Below are 23864 nucleotides of genomic sequence, written 5' to 3'. Positions count from 1 at the left end.
GGGCTACTCCGCACTTATCTAATATGAGTCGCGGGGAGCTCCGACGATGTCCTGGGGAGGCGGTGGGCGCCTGCGACGGCGCCCGGAGGCAGCGCCTTATCGGCCTGGCCAACGCTGAGACACTAACACCATATCGGGCGGTGGCGGGTGCTTACGGCCCCCGACTCGCCCTCAGCCACTGCTTGCCTGCCAACTGGTTCCTGATATTGTAAGGTAAGACATTTGGATGATCCCAGTTCCTATCTCATAGCATAGCCTCCATATTTGGCTCGGTTGTTATCTGTGAAATGTTCTATTGAGTTCCTGATGTCTTGATCATGCACTTCGAGTGGCCGAGGATAGAGTTAAGCCATCACCCAAGTGGGGCACAATGAAGTCATTCAGGGACTCTTTTGCCCAGATCAACCATCAACACAGGACATCTTGAAATATGCCAGCACAGATTTTCTGGCTTCAGTAAAGAAATTGTCTGAATTGTACGGATCTTCTTGCAGACATGGACATTGCCAGCGACAAAATTTTCAGAACAAGGATATTTCAGCTGCTTATGCCACAGAGTTATTGAACCTCCTCACGGATGTGGCAGAGTATTGACGTGATGATAAGCCGCATTCTAAGTCACTTCACAAACGGAATGATGATTGTTTATGATCAAAATGTAGTGACAGTGAGATCAAGTTGAACAGTAGCACACATGCTCTTATCTCTTGCACTACAAACGCCACTTGCCGAGCTCGTGCCCAATTCGCAAATTGCCATCCTTTTGCGCGTCTAGTTGCTACATGTAGAATTAATAACTTGGGCAACTGAAAAATTGCCTCAAAATAGCATGCCAACCCTGATTTGGGTAGCCAATAACATATTTAACTTAGTCTCAGATTAAGTTTCATGTCCCTCGGAAGTTCAAGTGTTTTGAGAAAGAGGAAGCGATTCCTTGCTTGGACCATCGTGACACAGCTTTCGAGATGCAATGAGGCGTCGCTTTTCATTTCCCAGGCCTGTTGCGGTACATGTGATTATGCTTGAGCAGACTGTAGACGTAAGGAATGGGAAAGCAGCCTACCGAGATAGAGACGGCACACCTTCATCTTAATTTCATAGTACTAAATCCATCAAAAAGAAATATTGGCTACGATGTTTTCACTCTGTGAGGTGAGAGCTTTCCTGCGCGCTGCTTTTTGCGATGTCCGTAAATCATTCACGGCCCAGTATGCAGAATCACGTGTCTGGCGGCCTCCAAATGGCCACATTCAGCCCAACTTCGATCAGGCAGCCGGGGCTGCATAATTTCTCCCGTCTTGAAAATCCAAAGAAGTCCGGCACATTCTGAGAAATTCAGGCAAAGCCCAGATTGACTGTGCAGTCAGCGGGAAGAAACCCTTGCATCTCGCAAGGTCAAGCTACCATTGGTTCTACTCACGCTACGGAATGTATAGATACTACGCCCAACGTCACTTTTCACCCCCGGGGCGTAGCGAAGCTCCACAACCCGTTGATTCGCCATCATTTTCGACCGCAAGTCACACATGCGAGCATTGTTCTACCGCTGTTATATCAACATCGAGCGTGGACCCCGAGAGAATCAGCAGATGGGTGTCGCTTCACAGCGACCCCTTGAAAACGCGTCAAAGGGGTAGCCTCAAATGGCGGAACATCTTGTCTCATTCCATGAGCCAGGTTGCCGCTGCCGATGCTGCAGGATGTCCGTTCTTTGTATGGATATGGCGTCAGGTTCAAGGGTCAGGGACGCCACTAGAACAGCTTTTGCGGACGAGAGTCTGCTTGGTTATCGAATCAGTCAATGGCTTGGTTGCTGATGCCATCAAATGCTCGATTCTCTTGTCGACGGGTGACTACTCTTGGAACCCATCGGGTGGGCTTTTCGACATTGAGTCTGACGCATGTAAGTTGAGCCTGACCTCGTGCTGGCACCACCGTCAACAAGACATCTCGCTAAGATAGTTGTAGATGACCCCAGCGCAAATGATGCCGTCGGGCGAACAATAGACGGCGGCACCTTTTCAGAAACCGGCATCTCGCAAATTCGTCGTCGGCTCCAGGTGTGCCTGGAAACACACCAGTCCTGCCGACAAGGGACGGATGTTCGGCCTCTGCGGTTCATTGTCGTGTCTCCTGAAGACAAGGAGATTGTTCGCATCACACAAATCAACCGCACAAGAACCGATCCTTACGTCGCCCTCTCCTACTGCTGGGGTCTAGATCAGACCACCAAGACCACCACATTCAACTTGTCTCGACATGAGAGAGGCATTAGAGTGAAGAACTTGCCCAAAACCATCCAGGACGCGATCCATGTCACTCGAAAACTGGGTATCAGGCTTCTCTGGGTTGACAGCCTCTGCATTGTGCAAAATGATCCCGCACTTTTAGCCAAAGAGGTCGGTGACATGGCGCATTACTACGCCAACTCTATAGTCACAATCTCCGCAGCAGTAGCAAAAAGCTGTGCTGATGGTTTCTTGAACACCTGTGACTCAGCTGGGTCGGGTGGCTATGTAGGATTCTATTTCCCTTTTGACGACACATCTGGCCTTGATAATTCGTCGAAAGGCCGCCGCTTGAAGCTCTTCCGTGACGATTCTCAAGACCAAGTTGACCATATAGACACCCGGGCATGGACATTGCAAGAGTCTTTGCTGGCCACTCGGTTGGTTTCGTTTGGTACTCGCCGAATCTCCTGGGCTTGCATGACCACCAGGTTCGGTCCCAGCTCAGGTGCTGCATCACTTCGAGACAACATGTTCAAGACTCGACACTGGGTGGGATACGGAGAAAGGATCACTCGCAAAACTAGCTATGGCTACTCAAGCGAATCCCAAGATCCCATCTCAGATCTTCATGATGTTCTGTATCCTCCTCCCGAAGCAATCTTCCAGCTGTGGTCAAAGATTGTGGAGGACTATACGCAGCGGAGTCTCTCGATTCCTGGAGATCGGCTGTTGGCTATCTCAGGAGTCGCTCAAACACTCGGAACCCTGGTTAATCCATCAGACGATATCGACGCATCGCCATACGCCGCAGGCCTCTGGAGGACGCCTCTACTTCCACTGCAGCTCTTATGGAAGCCAAAAAATCCCATCGCGCCGCAGCTTTCTTCCTCTTACATAGCGCCCTCTTGGTCCTGGGCATGCTTCCCGGGAGCCGTCGTCTGGCACCTGCCTGACTTGACCCATCTGGAATCTTATGCACATCCATATTCTTTCCAGGAAAGGGAAGTGCTCTCACTTATTGATAGCGGCGACTATATTGACTACGAAAAGCTGACAATAAGGTCTTGGGCCAAGGGCGTGGGCCTCGCGCCATTGCCGCAGGTGGTCGCCGTCTCAGCCGAGCCTCTCAATGACATTGCACCATACGGGGCCGTCACGGCAGGGCACATAACCTTACGAGGTAAAGCTTTTGACCAGAGAGACCAGGTCATTACGCCCTGGGATGTACAAATAAGGTTTGACTCTGGGGCAGAACTGATTTCTTTAAGAGACTTGGATCTGGACTTCATTTGTTTTCATATACTGGGCTACGTAGTGGAAGACGACACTTCGCCAGCGTATCTCGGGACGCTTTCAGGAACAAATTCACTAGGTCTTACTCTTGGAAGGGCGCAAGACGGAACGTACCGCCGTGTTGGAGTCTACGCAGGCCGGGATATAGGTGATCGCCTGCGCATGATATCAACTCTAACAGAGGTGACAATTTTCTAGGTCATTGTCGATGACTCAAGCTTTTTATTGGCAGTCAAAGTATTTTATGGAGCTCGTAACTGCTTTTGAAGAGCATTCCAAGGAATTATCACTCGAAACTGCGCCGCGTAAAAGACAAGCATAGTAGCCAATGCACTTACGTATAAAACACTGGACATCATCCTTACAGGTCTGACCGTAGCCTCTAATCATCGAAGTAATTTTTACAGTCATGATTATCATTTGCACGAGAGCTAGTCTGTTTTTCATCTGGATCCATGACTGCTCTAGATCATATCCTCCAAACGATACTATCCAGTGGAAAACTGGACAATGCAGGGGCTCAAGACTAGGATGAATGGCCCGCGTGGCATTGGTCTTTCGAACAGTAATATACCTCTAATCGAACGGAACCTAGCCATCGTTGACCAACCGGGCATGTAAAACGACAAGGCTTGGCTGGCGAACACCCCGAGAGGAAAAGCTGTGCCAAGGACGTTGAGATGGAGAGCAGAACGGTGTAACACATTTCCGCCTATCAGTTGAATGCCTATGACGTGGTTTGCAGGGCATCTGCAGCTTCATTCAAGGTGGGATCTGGCCCCCGATCAGACAGCATCTACAAATGTGCTTTTACCCGGCCAGTCTCCCATGCTGTGTTGTACCCCGCGTTGCGCATACCACCACCGCGCGCGCATTGGGGGTTCGTCCGGACAGGCCCGAAGGCCGGGTGTGAGCTTGGCAGACAGGGGTACTTTGGCTAGGTAAAGTGTGGAGAGATGAAAGACCCCGTCGGTGGCTTGTATAAGTGAGATCGATCTCCATGAACGAACGTGGTAAGTCTTCGGGATGTCGGCTGCGAATCGGAAGCATGCGAACTTCGTTTCTAAGTTGACACGATGAAGCTCCTTGCAAGTGCGGCGCTGCTTCTAGCAGCTGGCATCTCAGCCATCAAGAACCCAGTTCTTCCAGGGTCGAGCCTGCCATTATCTCCCCCCCCAGCTTGGACGAACTTACTGACACTTCAATAGATGGAACCCCGACCCAGCCATCCTCCGCGTGGAAGATACCTACTACATGGCCGTTTCCTCTTTCACCTACTACCCGGGCATCCCAATCTACAAATCCAAAGACCTCGCAAACTGGGACCTCATCTCCCACGCCCTCAAAGACCCCTCCGTCCTCGCTCTATACGGCGTCTCCGCTGGTGAAGGGGTCTGGGCACCCTCCTTCTCCCACCACAACGGCCTCTTCTACATAACCTCAATGACAAGATGGGGCTCCGACCCCGACTCCCGCTCCTGGCCGCGGATATGGTACATCTCCTCCCCGGACCTCGTCACCTGGTCCGGCCTAACCTGGGCGGAGCCCTACGGCATCGACCCGGACCTCTTCCATGACGCCGCCACAGAAAAGTCCTACCTGAACCTCATGGGGCCCAACAACAACTACGACCGCCTCTGGGGCATAACACAGTGCGAAATCGACCTCGCGACGGGGAAGTGCGTCGGCCCGTATCGCAACATCTGGAACGGCACCCTCCCGCAACTCTCCAGCGCCAGACCAGAGGGTCCCAAGATGTTTAGGCGCGGCGAGTGGTACTACCTCCTCCTGGCGGAAGGCGGCACGAGCACCGGTCACCGCGCGACGATAGGTCGATCAAAGTCCCCCCAGGGGCCGTGGGAATCCTCGCCGACGAACCCGCTCATCTACAACGGCGCCGATCCGAAGCTTACAGTCCAGTCGACCGGCCACGCGACGTTTACTGACACGCCCGGGGGAGAGTGGTACGCCTCCCTCCTTGCGCGGCGAAATGTAAAGGGTGCGTCGCCGCTCGGTCGCGAGGCGTTTCTGGTAAAGGTTGACTGGGAGGACGGGTGGCCGACGATGAACGGCAGCGGGCCTCTGCTATTGAGCCAGAGCGTCGAGGGGCCCGATCAGGAATATCCCAAGGCCAAATGGATTGACGAATTTGTGGGCTCAGAATTGGGGATTGGTTGGTACCAGCAGCGGACGCCTTACACGGAGAACTTTCGGCTCAGAGGTGTGGTGGCGGTCGGGGAGGCGACGGCGGGTGGGCTCGAGAAGAGAATTTTTGCCAACGACTCGGGAATTGAGTTTAATCCCAACGTCTTTACGCTGGGGGACCGAGATACAGCGGCTGCTGTGCTTCGGAAACAGACATCGTTGAACATGACTTTCTCAGCCAGACTGTTGTCGACATCTGCCGGGTTGGGACCTAGGCAGTCGATCGGAATATCGGCGTATCTCAGTGAGGTCAACCACCAAGATATCGGCGTCAGAGGATGCTGGGACACGACCGGGTTGTGTTTGTACGTCGACCTCTTACCAACTTCCACCGGGCCAACAACGCGACCCAACGTAGGCTTTTCCACATTTTCAAGAGATCAATGGTATGCTGATTCTCCTATCCTGTCCATAGTCAACCGAATACCCTCTGCAAGAGTCAACGATTCCCGGAGACCTAACACTTCTCATCCGCGCCTCGCCACTAGAGTATTCTCTCGGATACTCCCGTAACAACGCGACTTCACTCACATGGTTGAAGAGATTTAGCTCCAAACAGATGGGCTCGAACCCCGGATACCCCAACTTTGAAGGCTCCATGTTCGCTCTCTTCGCCAGCGGGAACGGAGAACCGTGGCCGAACGATGCCCCCAAGCTGGGCTTCCATCGTGTCGAGGAGGTATACTACGACGAGTACCTCCCGGATCATGACAACTAGAGCTGGGAAGAACGATAAAGGTAATTATTATGATATGTCCTTAGAAATATTACTGACGGTATACTCGAGACCGTTATGAAAGAGGACTGGGTGTTTTATTGACGCCATCATTTCCCGAATTCAGATCCATTTAGCGCGAAGGTCACATTAAATAATACAATCGTGCGGTAAATAAGGGCATGGAACGGGGGGGAGGTAAGCAATTAGGGGCCCGATCGTCGCGCTGTGGTTCTTACCCTACGGACCGCTATCGAATTCTTGTTGTTCGTCAGTAACTAGGTGGCACTAATTCGAACCTGGCGACATCCAGGCTTCTTCTCATAGGCCAAATAGCATGAGCCCATTCTCAGGGCTTTGCAAGTGGTCGAGGGCAGAATTGGCGGGCCCGAAGAAGGTGGTGGCGATCAACTCCCCTACGTTGTGCTTAACTACGTAGGTAGCCAAGGCATCATCTTAGAAGCCATGCGTAAAAGCACAGTAAAGAGTTTTAAAACGCACTTCAATAGTGAGCAGAGTCCATCTACAAAGGAGTATACGATGAGGAATACCTCCCGGATAATGATAATGGCCACTAGATCTGGCTACTATCCTATCTTGAGACGCCGTGTTTATAAGATGGAAGATAATAAGCATGACCGCGCTTGGCTTGGCGAGGCGAAATGACCCAAACTCTTTGGGCTAGCCCAGGCAACTATCTGTCAAAGTCGATTATTGTGTGGGCAAACAAGCGGGCTATTTGAGGAGGAGGAGGAGAAGGACGATATTTAAAGCCTAAATGTATCTTTCCCAATCAACGGAATCTCCTTCAAACAGGATGGTGAAGGTGGCGTCACCACTTGATCCGGAAGGCAGACGGAAAGTCAATAACGCGCTTCTAGCCTTTGGACTGATGGATTTGCCGGTTGACGGATGTAAACGCTCGGAATTGCCGGGAGTAGACAAGAAGCTCCCGCCGGTCCCGCGCTGCGCAACAACATACCGCCTTTGGCTTGATATCGCGCTTGGCTGACTTGGGCAAAGGTTGAACCCCGAAGTATACATCCTACAAAACAGCTAGGAGATAAGGGTATCCGTACAACTCATGGCCAGGCGAACACGGAAAGGATCTTCAGGTACGAACACTGGGACCATGGTACAACAGTAACGTGGTAGCCCCTCGCAAGGTCCACCCGCGTTGAGGTTATCTGTGTATCAGTGATGGTTCTTCATCTGAAGTAGGATGGGTAGAAAGGGGGACGAGTGGTGTGTAGCTTGTGTCTGGCGATCGGGCCTTTTGCGTAAACGGAAGTCAGGCCGAATACAATACATAGTAATGCCGATTACAAGACCCAGGAACTCCTCGAGATACAACCTGGATGTGTTGGATGTGATGATGGTGTTGCCAGGCCGATACGGCGAGTGGAACACCCGGTTCGGCTGGTAATAATTGCCTTCGAAGTCTGCACTAACCTCGTGAGGAAAACCTGTAGAAGCTCCAGACATGCGGGGAAATCAAAAGGTAAAAAGGACGGTTGCAACGGTGGGCGATTAACGAAGCGAGGCGAAATGACATGGTGCAGGCATCGATACCGGGCTGTGCCATACCAATACCAATGTGGGGACTATACGCCATGGATATTTTGATGATATTTGGGTAACAGACGTAGCAAGGTGTGTGGCCAGAGATTGCGAAATGAGATTGACGAAGCATTGCGTGCATTGGCTCGATTCCCCAAAGAAGAAGAAGAAGAAGCTTGTGAATTCAATAGTTCTCGAAGCCCTGGGGTCTACGCATGAAGAAGCACGGACGATTGGAGATGAGTGTTGGAAACCCCCATTATTGGGTACGAGATGGAGGCTGCAAAGGAGATGCCGGTCATTGTGTGGATGCGAGCATGGATGATGCTGGGCAGGCAGGACAGAAGTCGGGATGAAAAAGAGGTGTTCGTTTACAGTGATGAGATGGCGGAACAAGCTAGCCGTAGCCATCGTCGTTGGTGGTGGTCTTATTACTACAGGCGAAGTACGATGGCTGAGAAGATAGATGCTCAAGGAGATCCCATGGGGATTGGCGGGAATCCATTGACAGATAATCTCCTCGGGCGTTCTTCTTACCGGGACTTGTTGTGCTCGCAGCGCAACAGCTCGGAGTGCTGTCAAATGTGCTCCTCGGGTGTGGGGGAGCGGTATGCCTCGACTAGAGATCTCCGAGTCCCATCTTGACAGGTGCCCAGATCCTTGCATATGCTGTGCAGACTTGGACCTGTGATGAAAGTAATGTTAGCCGGTGACACCGAGCAGAGACTCAAAGAGCAACCCTATGGTTTGGCCGAGGTAACTGGATATATTGGCAATTTGTTTCCGTAGCTCTCACTCGAACAGGACACCGGCGTGGTTCACCGCACCTCGAGAACTCTACTTGGAGCATGGGCGCGTGAGGGTGGCAAGGGGCCAACGGGGAGCTGCAAAGTCAACGAACACAAAGGGGGGAGAAGAGGGGATATGATAGGAGGGGGCTCGCCGGGAGCAGAGCAAACAGGACAAGGTAGCACACGAGAGACCGGGGTAGGGGAGAGCTGAGAGTAGGATAGATTGAGGAGGTTGGGCCGAGAGGATGACGATGCAGAGCAGCAGAGGCCAGAGGGTATCCGTAGCATGGACGGGACCTGAGAAGGAAACGTGGAGGTTATTTCGATGTCGACGACGATGATGATGATGATGATGATGATGTCGTCGGTCAATGTTCTGCAGGTCAAGAGAGCAGGAGAGCCCAGGAAAGTGCAGGGCTGAAATTGAAGATGAGGTCAGTTCAAGGTAGCGCCTCAATGATCTGCTGCGAGTGTGGCTTCGGTGGAATTGCAACTTCATGCGATGAGGTGCGGTACGAGGCGTCGCTGCATGGGGGGTGGGCTTGGCTGGGAGGAGGTGAAATTGCATCGAGTTTGCGAGAGTACGGGGAGGGGACGCAGGCAGACCAACCGGCGGGACATGCGGCTTCAGTATCCTGTTACGTAATTCAATTGTGAGACGAAGCTACTGCACGCACATTAATGGCTGGAGCAGGAGATGGCGGGACTCGGAACAGAAGTACCTCGGAGCCTCGAGGAGCTGGCAAGACAAGTCTCCTTTCGGTACCCAATAGACCTCATCGTGTGCGCAGGGAATTGCAACGATAACGTTGGAGTCTTTTCTTCTCTCTTGGGACGAAAATTATGAATGACCATGGAAGGCAATTATATAGTCGTATTTCGATGAGATTCCTAAAGACGTCGCCTTTCTGAAGTTGATCCGGCGCGACTGTATGAACGAGGGTTGCACAAGTGGTTGAGTGGGTTGTGCAACCTCATGGATGCGGCGTGCAATGCATCTGTACCTACCTTACGTAGTAGGAACTCTGTGCTCTGAACTTCGTACTCTGCATAAGATAGGGTAGGTACATAGTAGAGTAAGGTAGTCAGTCGTACCTGCCTTGTGGGTGCCACTGGATGGAAGCAGATGGTGGAAAAGGCCTTTGACTAAGACTGTCCCGTCGGCTGGGGATTGGACGGGCCGGGATGTTTGAAGGAGGGGAGGGGGAGGGGGCGGTACTGGGCGAATCGTTCGATATTCACTTCGCAGCGAGCTTCCAGCCACAGAAACGGGTCTGCCGTTTGCCTGGTCAAGGCTCGGGAGGGGGGGGCAACACGGGGAACGGGGCCGGCAGGAGTTGGTGAGACCCTCTTCCGAGTCACAGAATGAGTGGTTTTCGTCTTGATCGCGTCTAGGCAGGTAAGAGGATATGAAGAGTCGACCGGTGACTCGTGAGTCCTACTGCTGCGTAACCCGTGTCAATTTGGAGGTATGAAGCTTTGAAAGGGACTTGACCTGTACCCCCCTCTCGTAGGGCGAAGAGAAAGAGAGAGAGAAACAAAGGGATGCCTCCGTGCCTCCGTATGCATGACATGTCCCGGGCATCGGTCCAAACAAGGCTTGAAGTGGCCCGGTTGAATCTACGGTCGAAGCAAGCTAGAGGCGTGTTCCGGGTAGAGGGACGATTCGGGAAGTTATCCACGGTTCAGTGGTCACTGGTCACTGGTCCACGACTACCAAGGTGCCAGGTGAGGTGAGGTGGCTTTTGCGGCTTGCCTGACATAAGGTAAGGGAAGGTAGGTAAGAGTGGTAAGGTATTCGGACCTACCCAAGGTCATGTACATAAAGAGGCACATGGGGTACATTAGACACAACCTGGGAATATCGAAGGTGGCTTGCCTCAGTGGAAATGTCGGGACGAAGGGACGAATTCCACAGAGCTAAAATCCGCTAGTGGTGTAGCAGACTGTACAGAGCCCAAACCAGATGCTGTCAAAATCCACCCTTTGGCAGGCACTAAGGTAATTAAGGTAGGTAGCAGGTAGTGTGTAGTATGTAGCAGGTAGCAGGCAGGTCGACTTGTCGGTGGGGTGCCATTGTCAACGAAGGGATACGTACCCTTTCTCGTGATTTTTGGCCAATCACGTCGATGGAAAGGTGGAAGGAGCAACCTGAGATGGGAGTTATACTACTACGTAAGGTAAGGTAGGGGTTTGTCCTGTTCGTCGCCTGTGCCTTTCCCCAATAGAGACCAAGGTTACAAGGCGCCATGGACGAGGACATGCCTCTTCAAATCGATTCGGTGCGAATTTCGCGGGTATTGGCGCCGTCTTGTCTTTAGACTTTGCTTTCCACGCGGCTGCCCTGGTCCTTTCCTCTTTCTGCAAGTTCACTTACCACCGTCCTCTACGTACCTGGACATGCCTACATTACCTAAGGCGAGGTAACTTTCCTGCCTACCTACGCAAGACAGGTAGCGTGTGCAGGGACAAGAGAAGAATCTGAAAAAGTCAATTCATCCTATTGGCCACCACATCTCGACATTACTGAGGAAGGTAGCAAAGGTTCCTTAGCATTAGCTTCCTTCCCGCTAACCTTTCCTCACCTTGAGCTTGGCCTATTTCACCGAAGTCTTTTTTTTCCCTCCTTCCTTCCTCCCCTTGGGCCTTCCCGCTCTTTTCCCGCCCACTTGCTCCGTGACCGTCCGCCTCTTTTTGCGACGTGCGGCGACCACAATTGATTCTCGAACGGTCCTCTGCAAACTCCGACACAATCCGTCAACCCTGACCCGCGTCTCTCCCCAAACACGCTCCACCGTCCTGGATACCGGGCAGCAAACACTGAAAGATCAGCAAACTGGGCGTCCCAACCGCCAGGCCAAGACTTCTTGCCGGCCCGCCAATCTGCGCCCTCGCCTTCACTTTCGAAATATCTGACCCACCCTCGAGAAGAAAAAAAAAAAACCACTACAACCACCACCACCAAACTGCAGTCCACCACCCCCAGTCAAACTCACCCACGGGCATCCAATGCCTGTGCCTGTGCCTGTGCCTGTTGCCCGTTGTCTCCTCGTTTCGTCCCTTAACATTATCCGCCTCTTCTGCCGCCTCGTTCTGATAGATCCACCCGCACCGATACGCCGTCTTCCCTGGCCAATACTAGACGACATCTTCTTCTTGACTGGCCTCGTCCTCCCCGCCAAAGCGCAGAGACAACGGATATACTCCGTACCCCGACCACCCCCTGGCCCCTCCGTCCTGCAAGCACGCGTGGAAACAGCCTGCTAGTGTTGGGGCCGAGAAACGGGAAGACGAGTCCCTTCATCCAAGCAAGCATCCAGCATCAAGCATTCGACACCCAGCAGGGCCAGTACCAAGCACCCAGCACCCGTCGCGAAAAATTGTGCACGTCTGGGCGTCTGCCTGTCTGCTCGACTCTCCCTCCTCCTTGCGCCGCTCCCTAGCGCAGGCCTTCCTTCTCGGCCGACACCACACCACCCACCCGAACGACGACCACGGTATTCGTACGTCTGCCACTTCGCGTGCGAGACAACTGGTGCCTTGCACATTTGGATTTGCACACTGCACTGCACAGTGGACACACCACAGGGGTCCAGAACCGCACGAGACTCCTGGCCACACACAGTCGCCTTCTCCTCTCTTTTTCTCTCGTCCCGGTCCCGAAAAGACCTCCTTCCGCGCTGCTGCTTGACGACACTGGTCCGAAAAGGCGCCCCCCCCCCCCCAAGTCGAATCCCTCCTTCGCCCACACCCACAGGCACCCCTACACGTACCCTTCCTCTCCTCTTCCTGCTGCCGCGCCGCCGCACCCCTCCCGCCTCCTCCCAAGGACCAGCAGCAAGTGGCAGCAGCAGTTGAACCAAAGCAGACACGAAAAAAATCTCGTCTCGAGTCGCGACGCTGAGAACAGGGACCACGCACCAGGCACAGCTCCTGATCAACCTGCACCCAGGGTGTCGCGCATCCACGCTTCCTACCATCCACGCCTCTTCCCCTGGTCGACCTCACAAGTCCAATCGTTGGCTCCATAAAAATTTCTAATTAAAATCGAAATGGCTCAAGAAGACACCACAAGCATCAGCACAAGCAGCACCAGTGCCAGCTCCAGCGTGCCTGTACCTGCGTCTGCGCCTGTGCCTGTGTCGGTTGTGCCTGATGTCAACGACATTACCGCTCCCAGTACAGATCCCTCGACAACCTCTACTAATTCCATCCTTCCCCCGACCACTTCGACCTCTCCTCCTCTTCCTGTCGCTGCTGCTCCCGCTCCCCTCTCTGCGACGCCGACCTTGACCTCCATCGAGACACCGACTCTTTCCGCCGAAACACCGTCCGTCGCGACTGCGAACGCGTCCGCACCTGCCACCGCTGCGGCGCCTGCGACTGGTCCCTCGAACACGAACGCGACTGCGACTGCGATTGCGCCTGCTGTGGCAGCTCCCGTGGCCGCCCCTGCGCCTCTCCCTCAGCAGAACGGCCAGCAGAACGGCGACGCGAGGGCGTCACACTCGCCTGCCATGTCGCATCACCAACACCCTCATGGCTCCCAAAGGGGATACCAGAGCCCAAATAACTTTCCCTCACCCGGTCCTATGCCGCCGAACCAATACGCCTACCCACCCCAGCAGAACCAAGCTCCCGCCGACCCATATCGAGCTAGTCCTGGCGCGCCGATCCCCTCTCTGCCGAGCATGAAGAGCCTCGAACACCACTACCAACAAAGTGCGCCGCCTCCTCAGACGATGCCAATGCAGATGCAGATGGCCCCCAACCAGGGCATGCAATACTACCTACCGCCGGGAGTACAGGGCAACCCATATATGACGCAGGACCTGAATCATTTGAGATATCAAATCCCCCACGGACACGATCCGAGACTGATGCGCGGTCCTGGTGGTCCGAAGAAGGTATGTTGAAGGATACGCAAGGAGACGGAAGAATGCTGCTCCGGCGGCGGCAGTGACTCGTTTGGATGGAAGCTGACGGTTGGGTTTACCTTTTTTCTTACTAGGAAATCAAGCGCCGGACAAAGACAGGTTGCCTGACGTGTCGTAAACGCCGAATCAAGGTTAGTGAAATTTCTCGCAATGTTCTGCTCTTGTCCTTTCCTTTTTCCTTTCTTTTCCCCTTTACCTCCCATAATTGCCAATGGATTGAGTGTTGTCGAGGCAATTGGGTAAATTTTCTTGAGACTTCCCATCCAAGAAAGCGCAAGGAAGGCAACATTGGAGAAGCTCGGGAATGCGATGGCAGAGAAACAAACTTTACGATAAGCGAACCGAGTCGTGGTTTCGCCAAAAAAAAAAAAAAAAAACGGTCGCTTGATGTCGCTTGGTCTGGAGCTACTGCGAAGCGAGCACGGGAGCCATGCCTTGAACCACGTTCCGGGATCGCGCCCGCACCCACGCCCGCAGGGAGGAGCAATCTTCCGTTCCTGCAGAACCGACCGCCAGCCGACCGCCGCGCCCGCGTGTGCCCGCACATCCGTTCCCTTCCTGCCCAGCCCAAGGCCCCAAGGTCACTCTCAAGCCGCAAGCCTCAAGCCACGCTCGAGAACCTGGACGGGCACGTCAAAAACTCCAACACCAGCCACACCGTCGCAACTCCCGCTAGCTCATATTAGCCTCGTCCCATCTGCGACATCCATCGACTGCAACTCCAATTCACCTTACCTCATTATTCCCAAAACAAAACATATACAGCCATACCATCCTCGCCCGCAAATGGCAACGACATCCGCGTTTTCACCCATCGCATCTCCTAATTGCCAAACCCCAATTGCCTCACATTTTTATTCTCATTTTACACTCACGAGCCCATTCCTCGATTGAGCCCTTTTCTCCCAGCACTCACTCACCCAAAGCTGCTGTTCCTAACCACCTCTTCTTAGTGCGACGAGGCTCATCCTTCCTGCAACAACTGTAAAAAGTCGAAGCGAGAGTGTCTGGGGTACGATCCCATCTTCAAGCAACAGCCAGGACCTTCCGTCATCCAGCCTGCTCCGAACGCTCAACGCGTGCCGACGCCGACCATCCCGTCGGTACCATCATCGGTCCCACCTCCGGTTCCAACTGTGCCTTCAACTCCTGCCGCGCCTCCGGTGCCCGTGCCAGTAGCTCCATCCAACCCGTACGGAAACCAGCCCGCGGTTCTACCCAGCTCGTACAACCCTCCCATCGCATCCTCGCACGCCCCCCTCGATCCAGCCCTGAGTTCTGCCGCACCCGGCATCAAACCCGAGCCGACGTACGACTTTGCAGCACCGATAGATCCAGCTCTGCAGAACCTACCCGCCCCGGCTACCGTACCCTCTACGCAGGCTCAGTCGTTCTCGGGCGAGCAAAGGGCAGGCTTCGATAACCATCTCAGAGGTGCGACGCTCCCGCTATCATTGTACATGCCTTGTTCTCCTTCAGCCGTTGCCTCGTCTTTAAACCCTCATACTGACTCGACCTATGCAGCCACCAGAATGAAGGTCGATGACCTTATCGGCCTCTTGGGCCCCGCCGCTCCCACCCAGGAGATTGCCCTCACCCCGGAGCTACTCACCGAGATTATCAACGTCTACCGAGAGGTTTACGCCGTTGGCCTTCAGTCCTTCTTCGAAGCCAACTATTTCCAGAAGCAGGATGCTCAGGGAAAGTTCGCATTCGAGCACAGCCAACAACTCTTGCGTCAATTCGCCTCGTTCCTCAAGATCGTTCAGTCTGTTCCCGCCAATGACCATACCCAGATGACCCATTCCGGAGTTCTCGAGACTCGGCTGATTTGGGCTCTTGCCATCTTACCATGCAACAGCGCTGCCCCTTCGTCCCATGCTGACGCCAAGGTTCTGCCATCTCCGGATGACCTGACGGAAGCAGCCAACCGAGTCAAGGTCATGGAGACTCTTCTTTGTGGCGACTTCTTGGCCTCAAATCCTCTCACGCCTCCCGTTGCTGACACGAACCCTCATCGCCAGCAGGAGTTTGAGTTCTGGCACAACCTTGCACAGTACCTGTGTTATTACGACGCAGCTAAGCGTGATGAAATTCTCAGCATACTGAGACAGCAGCTCGGCGGTAGAGAGAACCGAGATCTCATTTACTCTATTGCTGTCTCACGTGAGCTCTCTCCTCGTGTTGAGGCTGGCTTTGAGCGTAACGTGCCCGAGCATATGGATGAAATTGACCCCAAGAACCGACTCTATGTGGCAAATAAGTTCATTCAGGATGAGGCGCAAGTTACCGGCGGAACAACAAATGTTGTTCGGCGATTCGGTGAGATTGCCATCAGAGCGTACATCAGTCCCGGCGTCAACATTGCGGCACACCCCAACTAGGCTGTTCCAGCACAGTCTGGATCATTGATCTTGCCGGATTCTCTTTTTTTTCAGCATTCACACTCTGCAGCATTTTCCAGGCTCAAGGGGGCGGGGGAGAACAAAAAACCGTGTATTTCCGGAGGCGTTCACAGGGATGGAAGGGAGGCATGGCTTTCTTCCCTTTGTGATTTCATTTCCCTTGCATCCATGCATGCGAGCGGCACTGTGCTGCTCGTCCCATACCTTTTTCACGGCCGATGGCATCATCTTGTACAAGTAGTTCCCCCTAAAAACTAGTGATTATTCAGGCATGGCGGCGGTGTGGCGGGAAGAAAAAGAAAAAGTCGTTTTTTTATCAAGGTGGTTCGAGCAATGGGAGGATGGTCAAGGTCCCTTCCTTCAGAGGACACTACCAGTCGTTCTGAGTCTCGGCACTGCCGATACTCTGTACGATATTAGACAGGATGGTCTTGGTCCTGGATTTGGGAGACTACTTTAGTACTCCGTAGAAATCCAGGAAATTCTGAACTAGCCTGATTGGTTCCAACATTGGGCCCACGAGGCCATTTGATACCCTAATCAAGGGCCGATAGTACAACTTGAACGTTTTCAAGGCATTGAGTCGACGGCACTCGTGAGAGGCAGAGCAGACTGCCGCTGCAAGCCGGGACTCCGGCAGCTCGGCCGGATCATGGATGCAGGTAGGATAACGCATTGATATCGAGAACATCTGCAGCGGGGAAACACAGGGATCAACGCAAGTCGCCAAGATGATGAGCCTAGCTGGCAACCAGCGAGGTCGATGCTGATTCGGTCGCGCATGCTACTCCTTCGCCAAGATATCTTCCGTTCGGGGCGGGCCTAGCAGTGAATGTGATATCGGCGATATTGGCATAGGGTATTGGACATCAAGAAGCATTCTTACGAGGTTGTCTGGACAGACAGACCTACTTCATGTCGTGCATAGCCTCAGCTTTGAATCTCTGAAGCTGATGACGTTGCATTAAGGTTGAATAGCTCATCGTCATCAACGGTGGCATTTGTGCAACTGAACCGGCGAATGACAAGAAGGCTCATCGGCTGTGTCATTTTGGAATGTTGTGCCCGTCCGAACTATGCCGGTTGCGTCACATGGAAGCTTAGATGCTTATAGTCTATCTAGGAATGCTTCGAAAATTCTACTCGATGTTTTGAATCAAACTTTCCGGTTGCATTGCCCTCATTCGCTTCACCATTGAGCCGTGAGATTCGCATAGTTGAGCTAACCTGTCAGTGAGAACTGCTCACCTTGGATATGTTGTTGCAAAAACACGACGTCTTGCCAATATCATCGTGACTTGCGGAGTTCCACTAGGCTGCTGAAAACGGCAGGAATCCAAGTGCAGCACGAAGAGGTTGTTAGTAAGCGCCAAGTGCAGCTAGATATATACAGTTTACACTTGTCCAAGAACTCACGAGGAGCTTGCTTCTCTTCCCGCACTGAAGTCACGATACACACAGAAACTGTGCCATAATGAAGTCACCGATCCCCGATTACCTCAATCGCGTCCTCGAGAAAGCGCGCCCCAACGACACCGGGGCGCCGGCCGCTTACATTGACGTGTTAGCCAAGGCGGACACGTCAAAGATGGCCGTGGCGCTGGCCATGGTGGACGGCAACCTCTACTCGGCGGGCGACGACCGGGTCGAGTTCTCCATCCAGTCCATCTCAAAGGCCTTTGTCTACGCCCTGGCCATTGAGGACGCGGGCATGCGCCAGGTCTTGGACAAGATTGGCGTCGAGCCCTCGGGCGACGCCTTCAACCGCCTCTCCCTCGAGCGCGGCAGCAACAGGCCCATGAACCCCATGATCAACGCCGGCGCCATCACCGCGCACTCCCTCGTCGTGTCCCCCTCCGCCACCGTGGAACAGCGGACAGACCGCATCCTGACTGCCCTCTCCCGGCTCGCGGGCCGGCCGCTGCGCGTCGACGAGAAGGTCTACGAGGCGGAGCTCAAGGACGCAGACCGCAACATGGGCATCGGGTACATGCTCAAGGCCGCCGGCATCATCACGTGCGACCCGCGCGAGGCGGTTCGGGGCTACATCCGCCAGTGCGCCATCAACGTAAACGTCCGCGACCTCGCCATGATGGCGGCCACGCTCTCCAACGGCGGCGTCCACCCCGTCACGGGCGAGACCATCATCCCGCAGAACAGCGTCCGCCAGGTCCTCTCCGTCATGACCACGTGCGGCATGTACGACGCCGCCGGCGACTGGGTATCCAACGTCGGTATCCCTGCCAAGAGCGGCGTTGCAGGCGGCATCATCGGCGCCTTACCGGGCCAGGTCGGCCTCGCGTCCTTCTCCCCGAAACTCGACGAGCGCGGCAATAGCGTCCGCGGGGTGGCGATATGCGAGCAGCTCTCGCGCGACATGGGCCTGCACATGATGGACGTGAGCCAGATTGCGAGCGCTACGGTGCGTACCTCGGTAGCGACTATTGTGGCCGGCGAGCGGGAACCGCATAACCCAAACTGCCAGCGCGAGGTCGTCATCTTTAGCCTCCGCGGCGCCGTGCGATTCGCAGGCTCGGAGAGGCTGACGAGGGCCCTCGCGCGCGAGCTAGGGTCGCCGGATCCGGAGGACCCCGGTTCGGGGACGCATGCGAATGCCTGTGCCGTGGTGTTTTCGTTCCGGGATGCGTATTCGTTGAATGCTATTGCGAGGCGGATTATCCACGAGAATATTCGGCGGCTGTTGTTGGACGAGAGGAGTGTTGTTGTCGTTGATCCGTCGGGCGTGTTGAAGATGGAGGCGGACCTCGAGGGCAAGGCGCCGCATCCGCATGTCTTCACGTCCGAGACGGACGCGCGGGACTTTATCGGAGGCTTGGGCTGCCAGGCGGTGTTTAAGGAAGACAGCTGGTGATTTTGCTGCGGTGCTTTCTTGATGGGATGTCCCTACCTTATCCGTGCCATGGGTAGAGTAGTAGTCCATTGCCGACTTTGAGTCCTTTGACGGGGCTTGAGGCTTGGTTGCGGTGCTTCCAAGGGCCCTCAACAATGGAACAAAGGGTGTCATTGATGAGGAGCTTCAAGACGCGCCCAGCCTCAACCAAGACCAAAGCACGCCTGGACTAGCTTGTCATTCTTGGTCTGTGTGTTTGTGTGTGTGTGCTTCGGATGGAGTTCAACGTAGCCAAGAAGCTCAAAAGTGATGGACTCGCATATCTGCAAGACCTGCCAGCCATATTTCCTTCTGTTGCTGGATACCTTGCATCGATTCTACAGCAAAAAACCTGATAGGCGCCTCGGGACCTCTGTGGACTTTAATGGCATCGGTTGTCCGACTGGTCTCGATTATATTTTTCTGTAAGCCAAGGAATACGGTCTATTCCCGGTCAACTTGGATAGCCGCAGCAATCTCGAAAAGATTCGTGGCGCATTCAACTTACGTGAATTGTCCACTCGGGTTGTCAACCTATTTTTATAATTCTATTTCGGTAGCATTTTTCTAACTGAGATTAATTAAGTACACGACCCTCTCGACCCAGGATTAAGACAAGATGCCAGACGAGCCCGGCGGGTGTCATTCGCACCCTTCCACGCCTTGTAGATAGGTGGAGTGAGCTCAACCGAACCCCACCCTTCATCCCCCACTTTCCCATTTGGGTCGCCCTCAACGGGAAAGCCACCCCCGCGCCGGTTTTTGGAGGGGCTACCTATCTTTCGTTGTATCTCAACTCCGACTTCGCGGTATAAACTTGGTCTACGAAGTGACAAATCTCACTCTGAGATTTTTCAAAAAGCTCCATTGTCACAATTCCAGGCCGATTGATCGAGTACGTTGTTTCCCGTCACCCCAGCGTTTCCTCATTCTCCCGCCTTTGCAGAGTATACAATCTATTGATAGAAAGCGATGCCATAGGGACTAGCAAACATGTGTGTTTAGAGCTAATCAATGCCTCACACAGTCAAGTTTGATTTTCGGCCAAAAGAAAATACACCTACCTGCCTCAAGACTGAAAATACTACTCTGAAGTTCATCCTCTCAAATATCGCAACAATGTCGAAGCCCAGAGTCCTCCAACTGGGCCAAATCGAGCAGTACGTCTCCTCCCCTCCGTCTCAGAACCTTGCCAGTTGCGTCTCATTCTCCCATCCATCAGGCTTCAGCCTCATCTTCAACCGTCTTCTGTTCCCCGACCCTCCCATCTCTCAATCCCTCACCATATCAACCAAGTACATCAAAGCAAAAGCTAACAGGCCAACTCCAAGCGCCCACGACACCTGGGCGTCCCTCGCCGACGTCGCGGAAATCATCAAGCCCAAGGCGACCAACCGCGCCGAGTTTCTGGAAGAGTGCAAGTCCGGCGCCCTGGACGGCGTAAAGGCAATCTACCGCACGTTCTCGAGCGTCCATATCACCGGCCGGTTCGACGCCGAGCTGATCGCGGCTCTTCCCTCCAGCGTGGATTTCATCTGCCACAATGGTGAATCTTTTCCCCTTTGCCCATTCATCTTGATATCTCATTACACTCCCTCTCCTCTCCCTCTCGCTTGCCTCTTTCCCCTTCCCTTATAATCTTCCCAAATGCAATGACAACATACACCAATCCTAACGCAAAACCAAAACCAGGCGCCGGTTACGACCAAATCGACATACCCTCCTGCACATCCCGCTCCCCAACCTCCCCAATCCTCGTCTCAAATACTCCCACCGCCGTCGACGACGCCACAGCCGACATCAACATCTGGCTCATGCTCGGCGCCCTCCGCAACCTCAACGCCTCCATCTTCTCCATTCGCGACGGTAAATGGAGGGGAACCCAGCCCCCTCCCCTCGGCCGCGACCCCCAGGGCAAAATCCTGGGCATCCTCGGCATGGGCGGCATCGGACGCAACATGGCCAAGAAGGCAAGAGCATTCGGCATGACGGTGCGGTATTTCAACAGGACGAGGCTTGCGGCGTCGTTGGAAGAGGAATGCGGCGCCGTGTACGTCGACTTTGATACGTTGTTGAAGGAGAGCGATGTGATTTCCCTCAACCTGCCTCTCAACGTACGTACACCCACAATCTCCCCCCAACTCCATCTCAACATCACCACTGACGACAAAGACAAAAGGCCCACACCCGCCACATAATTTCCACCCCCCAGTTCGACCTCATGAAACAAGGCGTGGTGGTAGTCAACACAGCCCGCGGCGCCGTCATGGACGAAGCCGCCCTCGTCGCGGCCCTCGACGCGGGAAAAGTCGCCAGCGCGGGTCTCGACGTGTTCGAGAATGAGCCCGAGGTCCACCCGGGCCTGCTGGCGAACCCCAACGTGCTCATCGTGCCGCACATGGGCACCTGGACGCTGGAGACGAGCGTCAAGATGGAAGCGTGGGCGATTGGCAACGTTCGGAGGGCGGTGACGGAGGGGAAACTGGATAGCGTCGTTGTTGAGCAGAAGGGGCTGGCTGCGTAGAGGGTAATACTGCGAGTATATAGTCCCTTGGCGAAATGTTAGACTCGGGATTTCTTTTGCAGTATTAGTGACACTATAGTGAAATTTATGCATTCACTTGAAATGCAAGGGTCTGGAGTCAGATTTTATAGGAGACTTTTTTCTCTTCAATTAACACAGACGATACGTAAATACGAGTTGAAGCCTGAGAACCTAAGAGACACAAACGTTTAGAAGCATGTCACCTCACATACTTCAGGACAGGGCAAAGCCCAGCTACCTTTGCTGGCTACGTCGGCTTCTACTTACGACACGTGCTTGACAACTTCGGATGTATGTTTAATTCACGCATCCATACAGCGACAACTAAGCAAACATGCCACAAGGTCTTGCGTGAAGTTGAAAGCACTAGACACCGGTCACGTAGTTGAAGCATGTGTTTGCTCGAAGGACGCATATATTCATCTATGCGGACCACGGTTGACGGGCCCTAGTCCTCGAGTTGTCTACCCATAACCCCTATTCCCATGTCCGGGGAGGTTGAGTCCCTTTTTTTCCCGCTCCCCAAGAGTCGGGCCGAAGAAAGCAAAATACAGATGCCATGGTCTGGGGAATCACTATTCACAAGCCAACGCCTTTTTTTTGTTGAAAAATCTCGCAGCCAGGCCCCCCAAGCTTTTTGAGTTTCCAGCCCGTAACCGCCCCCAGCCGAGATTCCCTTCCCAGATGTGTCATGCAAGTCATGCTGTTGAGAACACACATTGCCAAATGTTATGGTGTACGCTCGTTGAAGTCATTAGTCGGAATGTTGAAGAAATCCAGTCGCTAAAAGATTGGATGATACAGAGAGGACGCTTAGTAGCGGTAAATATCGCTCTTGTAGGGACCCTCAACGGTGATGCTGAGGTAGTCGGCCTGGGTCTTGGTGAGCTCGGTGAGCTCCACGTTGACGTGGGCCAAGTGGAGTCTGGCGACCTCCTCGTCGAGGACCTTAGGGAGGACGTAGACACCGACATCGAGCTTGCCAGCCTTGGCAAATTCGACGTACTTCTGACCCCAGGCGGCGTCACCGCTCTTGTACAGCATGATCTGGGCAAGAACCTGGTTGGTGAAGGAGCAGGACATGACGAAGGAGGAGTGACCAGTGGCACAGCCAAGGTTGACCAGACGACCCTCAGCAAGGAGGATGATGTGGCGGCCGTTCTTCATGAGGAAGCGGTCGACCTGGGGCTTGATGTTCTGGACGCTCTGGGCGTTGGCCTTGAGCCAGGCGACGTCTATCTCGATGTCGAAGTGACCAATGTCTGGGAGGTAGGAGGTTAGAAATATGTATTGGAAGAAGGGGGGTCGTAAAACTTACTGCAGACAATGGCGTCGTTGGGCATGACGTCGAAGTGGGCGCCAGTCAGGATATCACGGCAGCCAGTGGTGGTGACGAAGATCTGACCGCGGGCAGCGGCCTTCTCCATGGTGGTGACCTCGTAACCGGCCATGGCGGCCTGGAGGGCGTTGATGGGGTCAATCTCAGTGACGATGACACGGGCACCCATGGTGTGCAGAGCCTGGGCGCAGCCCTTGCCGACATCACCGAAACCAGCGACGACGGCGACCTTGCCGGCAACCATGACATCGGTAGCACGCTTGATACCGTCAATGAGGGACTCGCGGCAGCCGTACAAGTTGTCGAACTTGGACTTGGTGACGGAGTCGTTGACGTTAATGGAGGGGACAAGGAGCTTGCCGTCCTTGAGCATCTTGTAGAGGTGGTGCACACCGGTGGTGGTCTCCTCGGAGACACCGTAGCAGCCCTTGAGCATCTCGGGGTACTTCTCGTGGACGAGGTGGGTCAGGTCACCACCGTCGTCGAGAATAAGGTTGAGCTTCTGGCCATCCTTGAAGGCAGACAGCTGCTGCTCCAAGCACCAGTTGTACTCCTCCTCGGTCTCTCCCTTCCAGGCGAAGACGGGGACACCAGCGGCGGCAATAGCAGCAGCGGCGTGGTCCTGGGTGGAGAAGATGTTGCAAGAAGTCCAGGTGACCTCAGCACCGAGGGCAGTAAGAGTCTCGATGAGGACGGCAGTCTGGATGGTCATGTGCAAGCAACCGGCGATACGGGCACCCTTGAGAGGCTGGTCGGCGGCGTACTTGGCGCGGGTCTGCATAAGACCGGGCATCTCGTTCTCGGCGAGCTCGATCTCCTTGCGGCCGAAGGCGGCAAGGGAGAGGTCGGCGACCTTGAACTTGTTGGCGGGGGCAGCCATTGTGAAGTTTGTTGTGGTGGTGAATGTGGTTGGTTTGGTGGGGAGTGAAGAAGGGGTGTAGAAGAGGACGAAG

At 54.1% G+C, this 23864-nt stretch overlaps 6 protein-coding genes across 6 annotated transcripts; 5 read left to right on the top strand and 1 right to left on the bottom strand.

The window, feature by feature from the left end:
- Positions 1-1428: 1428 nt before the first annotated feature.
- CORC01_10211 (uncharacterized protein) lies at positions 1429-3722 on the top strand (the record flags this gene model as incomplete). Its single annotated transcript, XM_022621840.1, has 2 exons — positions 1429-1903; positions 1969-3722. The coding sequence occupies 2 exons, from the start codon at positions 1429-1431 to the stop codon at positions 3720-3722; spliced, it is 2229 nt and encodes a 742-aa protein (XP_022471654.1).
- An 878-nt stretch (positions 3723-4600) lies between these two features.
- On the top strand, positions 4601-6447 carry CORC01_10210 (beta-xylosidase; the record flags this gene model as incomplete). Its single annotated transcript, XM_022621839.1, has 3 exons — positions 4601-4674; positions 4733-6083; positions 6145-6447. 3 exons carry the CDS (start codon positions 4601-4603, stop codon positions 6445-6447), a joined length of 1728 nt encoding a protein of 575 aa, XP_022471653.1.
- A 6940-nt stretch (positions 6448-13387) lies between these two features.
- On the top strand, positions 13388-16116 carry CORC01_10209 (uncharacterized protein; the record flags this gene model as incomplete). Its single annotated transcript, XM_022621838.1, has 5 exons — positions 13388-13702; positions 13807-13863; positions 14236-14364; positions 14686-15166; positions 15257-16116. The coding sequence occupies 5 exons, from the start codon at positions 13388-13390 to the stop codon at positions 16114-16116; spliced, it is 1842 nt and encodes a 613-aa protein (XP_022471652.1).
- A 1495-nt stretch (positions 16117-17611) lies between these two features.
- Positions 17612-19009, top strand: CORC01_10208 (glutaminase; the record flags this gene model as incomplete). The annotated part of the gene is made up of 1 exon (XM_022621837.1): positions 17612-19009. The coding sequence occupies one exon, from the start codon at positions 17612-17614 to the stop codon at positions 19007-19009; it is 1398 nt and encodes a 465-aa protein (XP_022471651.1).
- A 1137-nt stretch (positions 19010-20146) lies between these two features.
- Positions 20147-21551, top strand: CORC01_10207 (D-isomer specific 2-hydroxyacid dehydrogenase; the record flags this gene model as incomplete). Its single annotated transcript, XM_022621836.1, has 3 exons — positions 20147-20573; positions 20720-21141; positions 21207-21551. 3 exons carry the CDS (start codon positions 20147-20149, stop codon positions 21549-21551), a joined length of 1194 nt encoding a protein of 397 aa, XP_022471650.1.
- An 834-nt stretch (positions 21552-22385) lies between these two features.
- Positions 22386-23791, bottom strand: CORC01_10206 (adenosylhomocysteinase; the record flags this gene model as incomplete). The annotated part of the gene is made up of 2 exons (XM_022621835.1): positions 22386-22834; positions 22891-23791. 2 exons carry the CDS (start codon positions 23789-23791, stop codon positions 22386-22388), a joined length of 1350 nt encoding a protein of 449 aa, XP_022471649.1.
- Between the last annotated feature and the right edge of the window lie 73 nt (positions 23792-23864).

Source organism: Colletotrichum orchidophilum (assembly GCF_001831195.1).
Source record: "Colletotrichum orchidophilum strain IMI 309357 chromosome Unknown Scaffold_99.1, whole genome shotgun sequence".
NCBI lineage: Eukaryota > Fungi > Ascomycota > Sordariomycetes > Glomerellales > Glomerellaceae > Colletotrichum > Colletotrichum orchidophilum.
The sequence above is the reverse complement of the archived record's forward strand: the minus strand, read 5'-3'. Positions and strand labels throughout refer to the sequence as shown.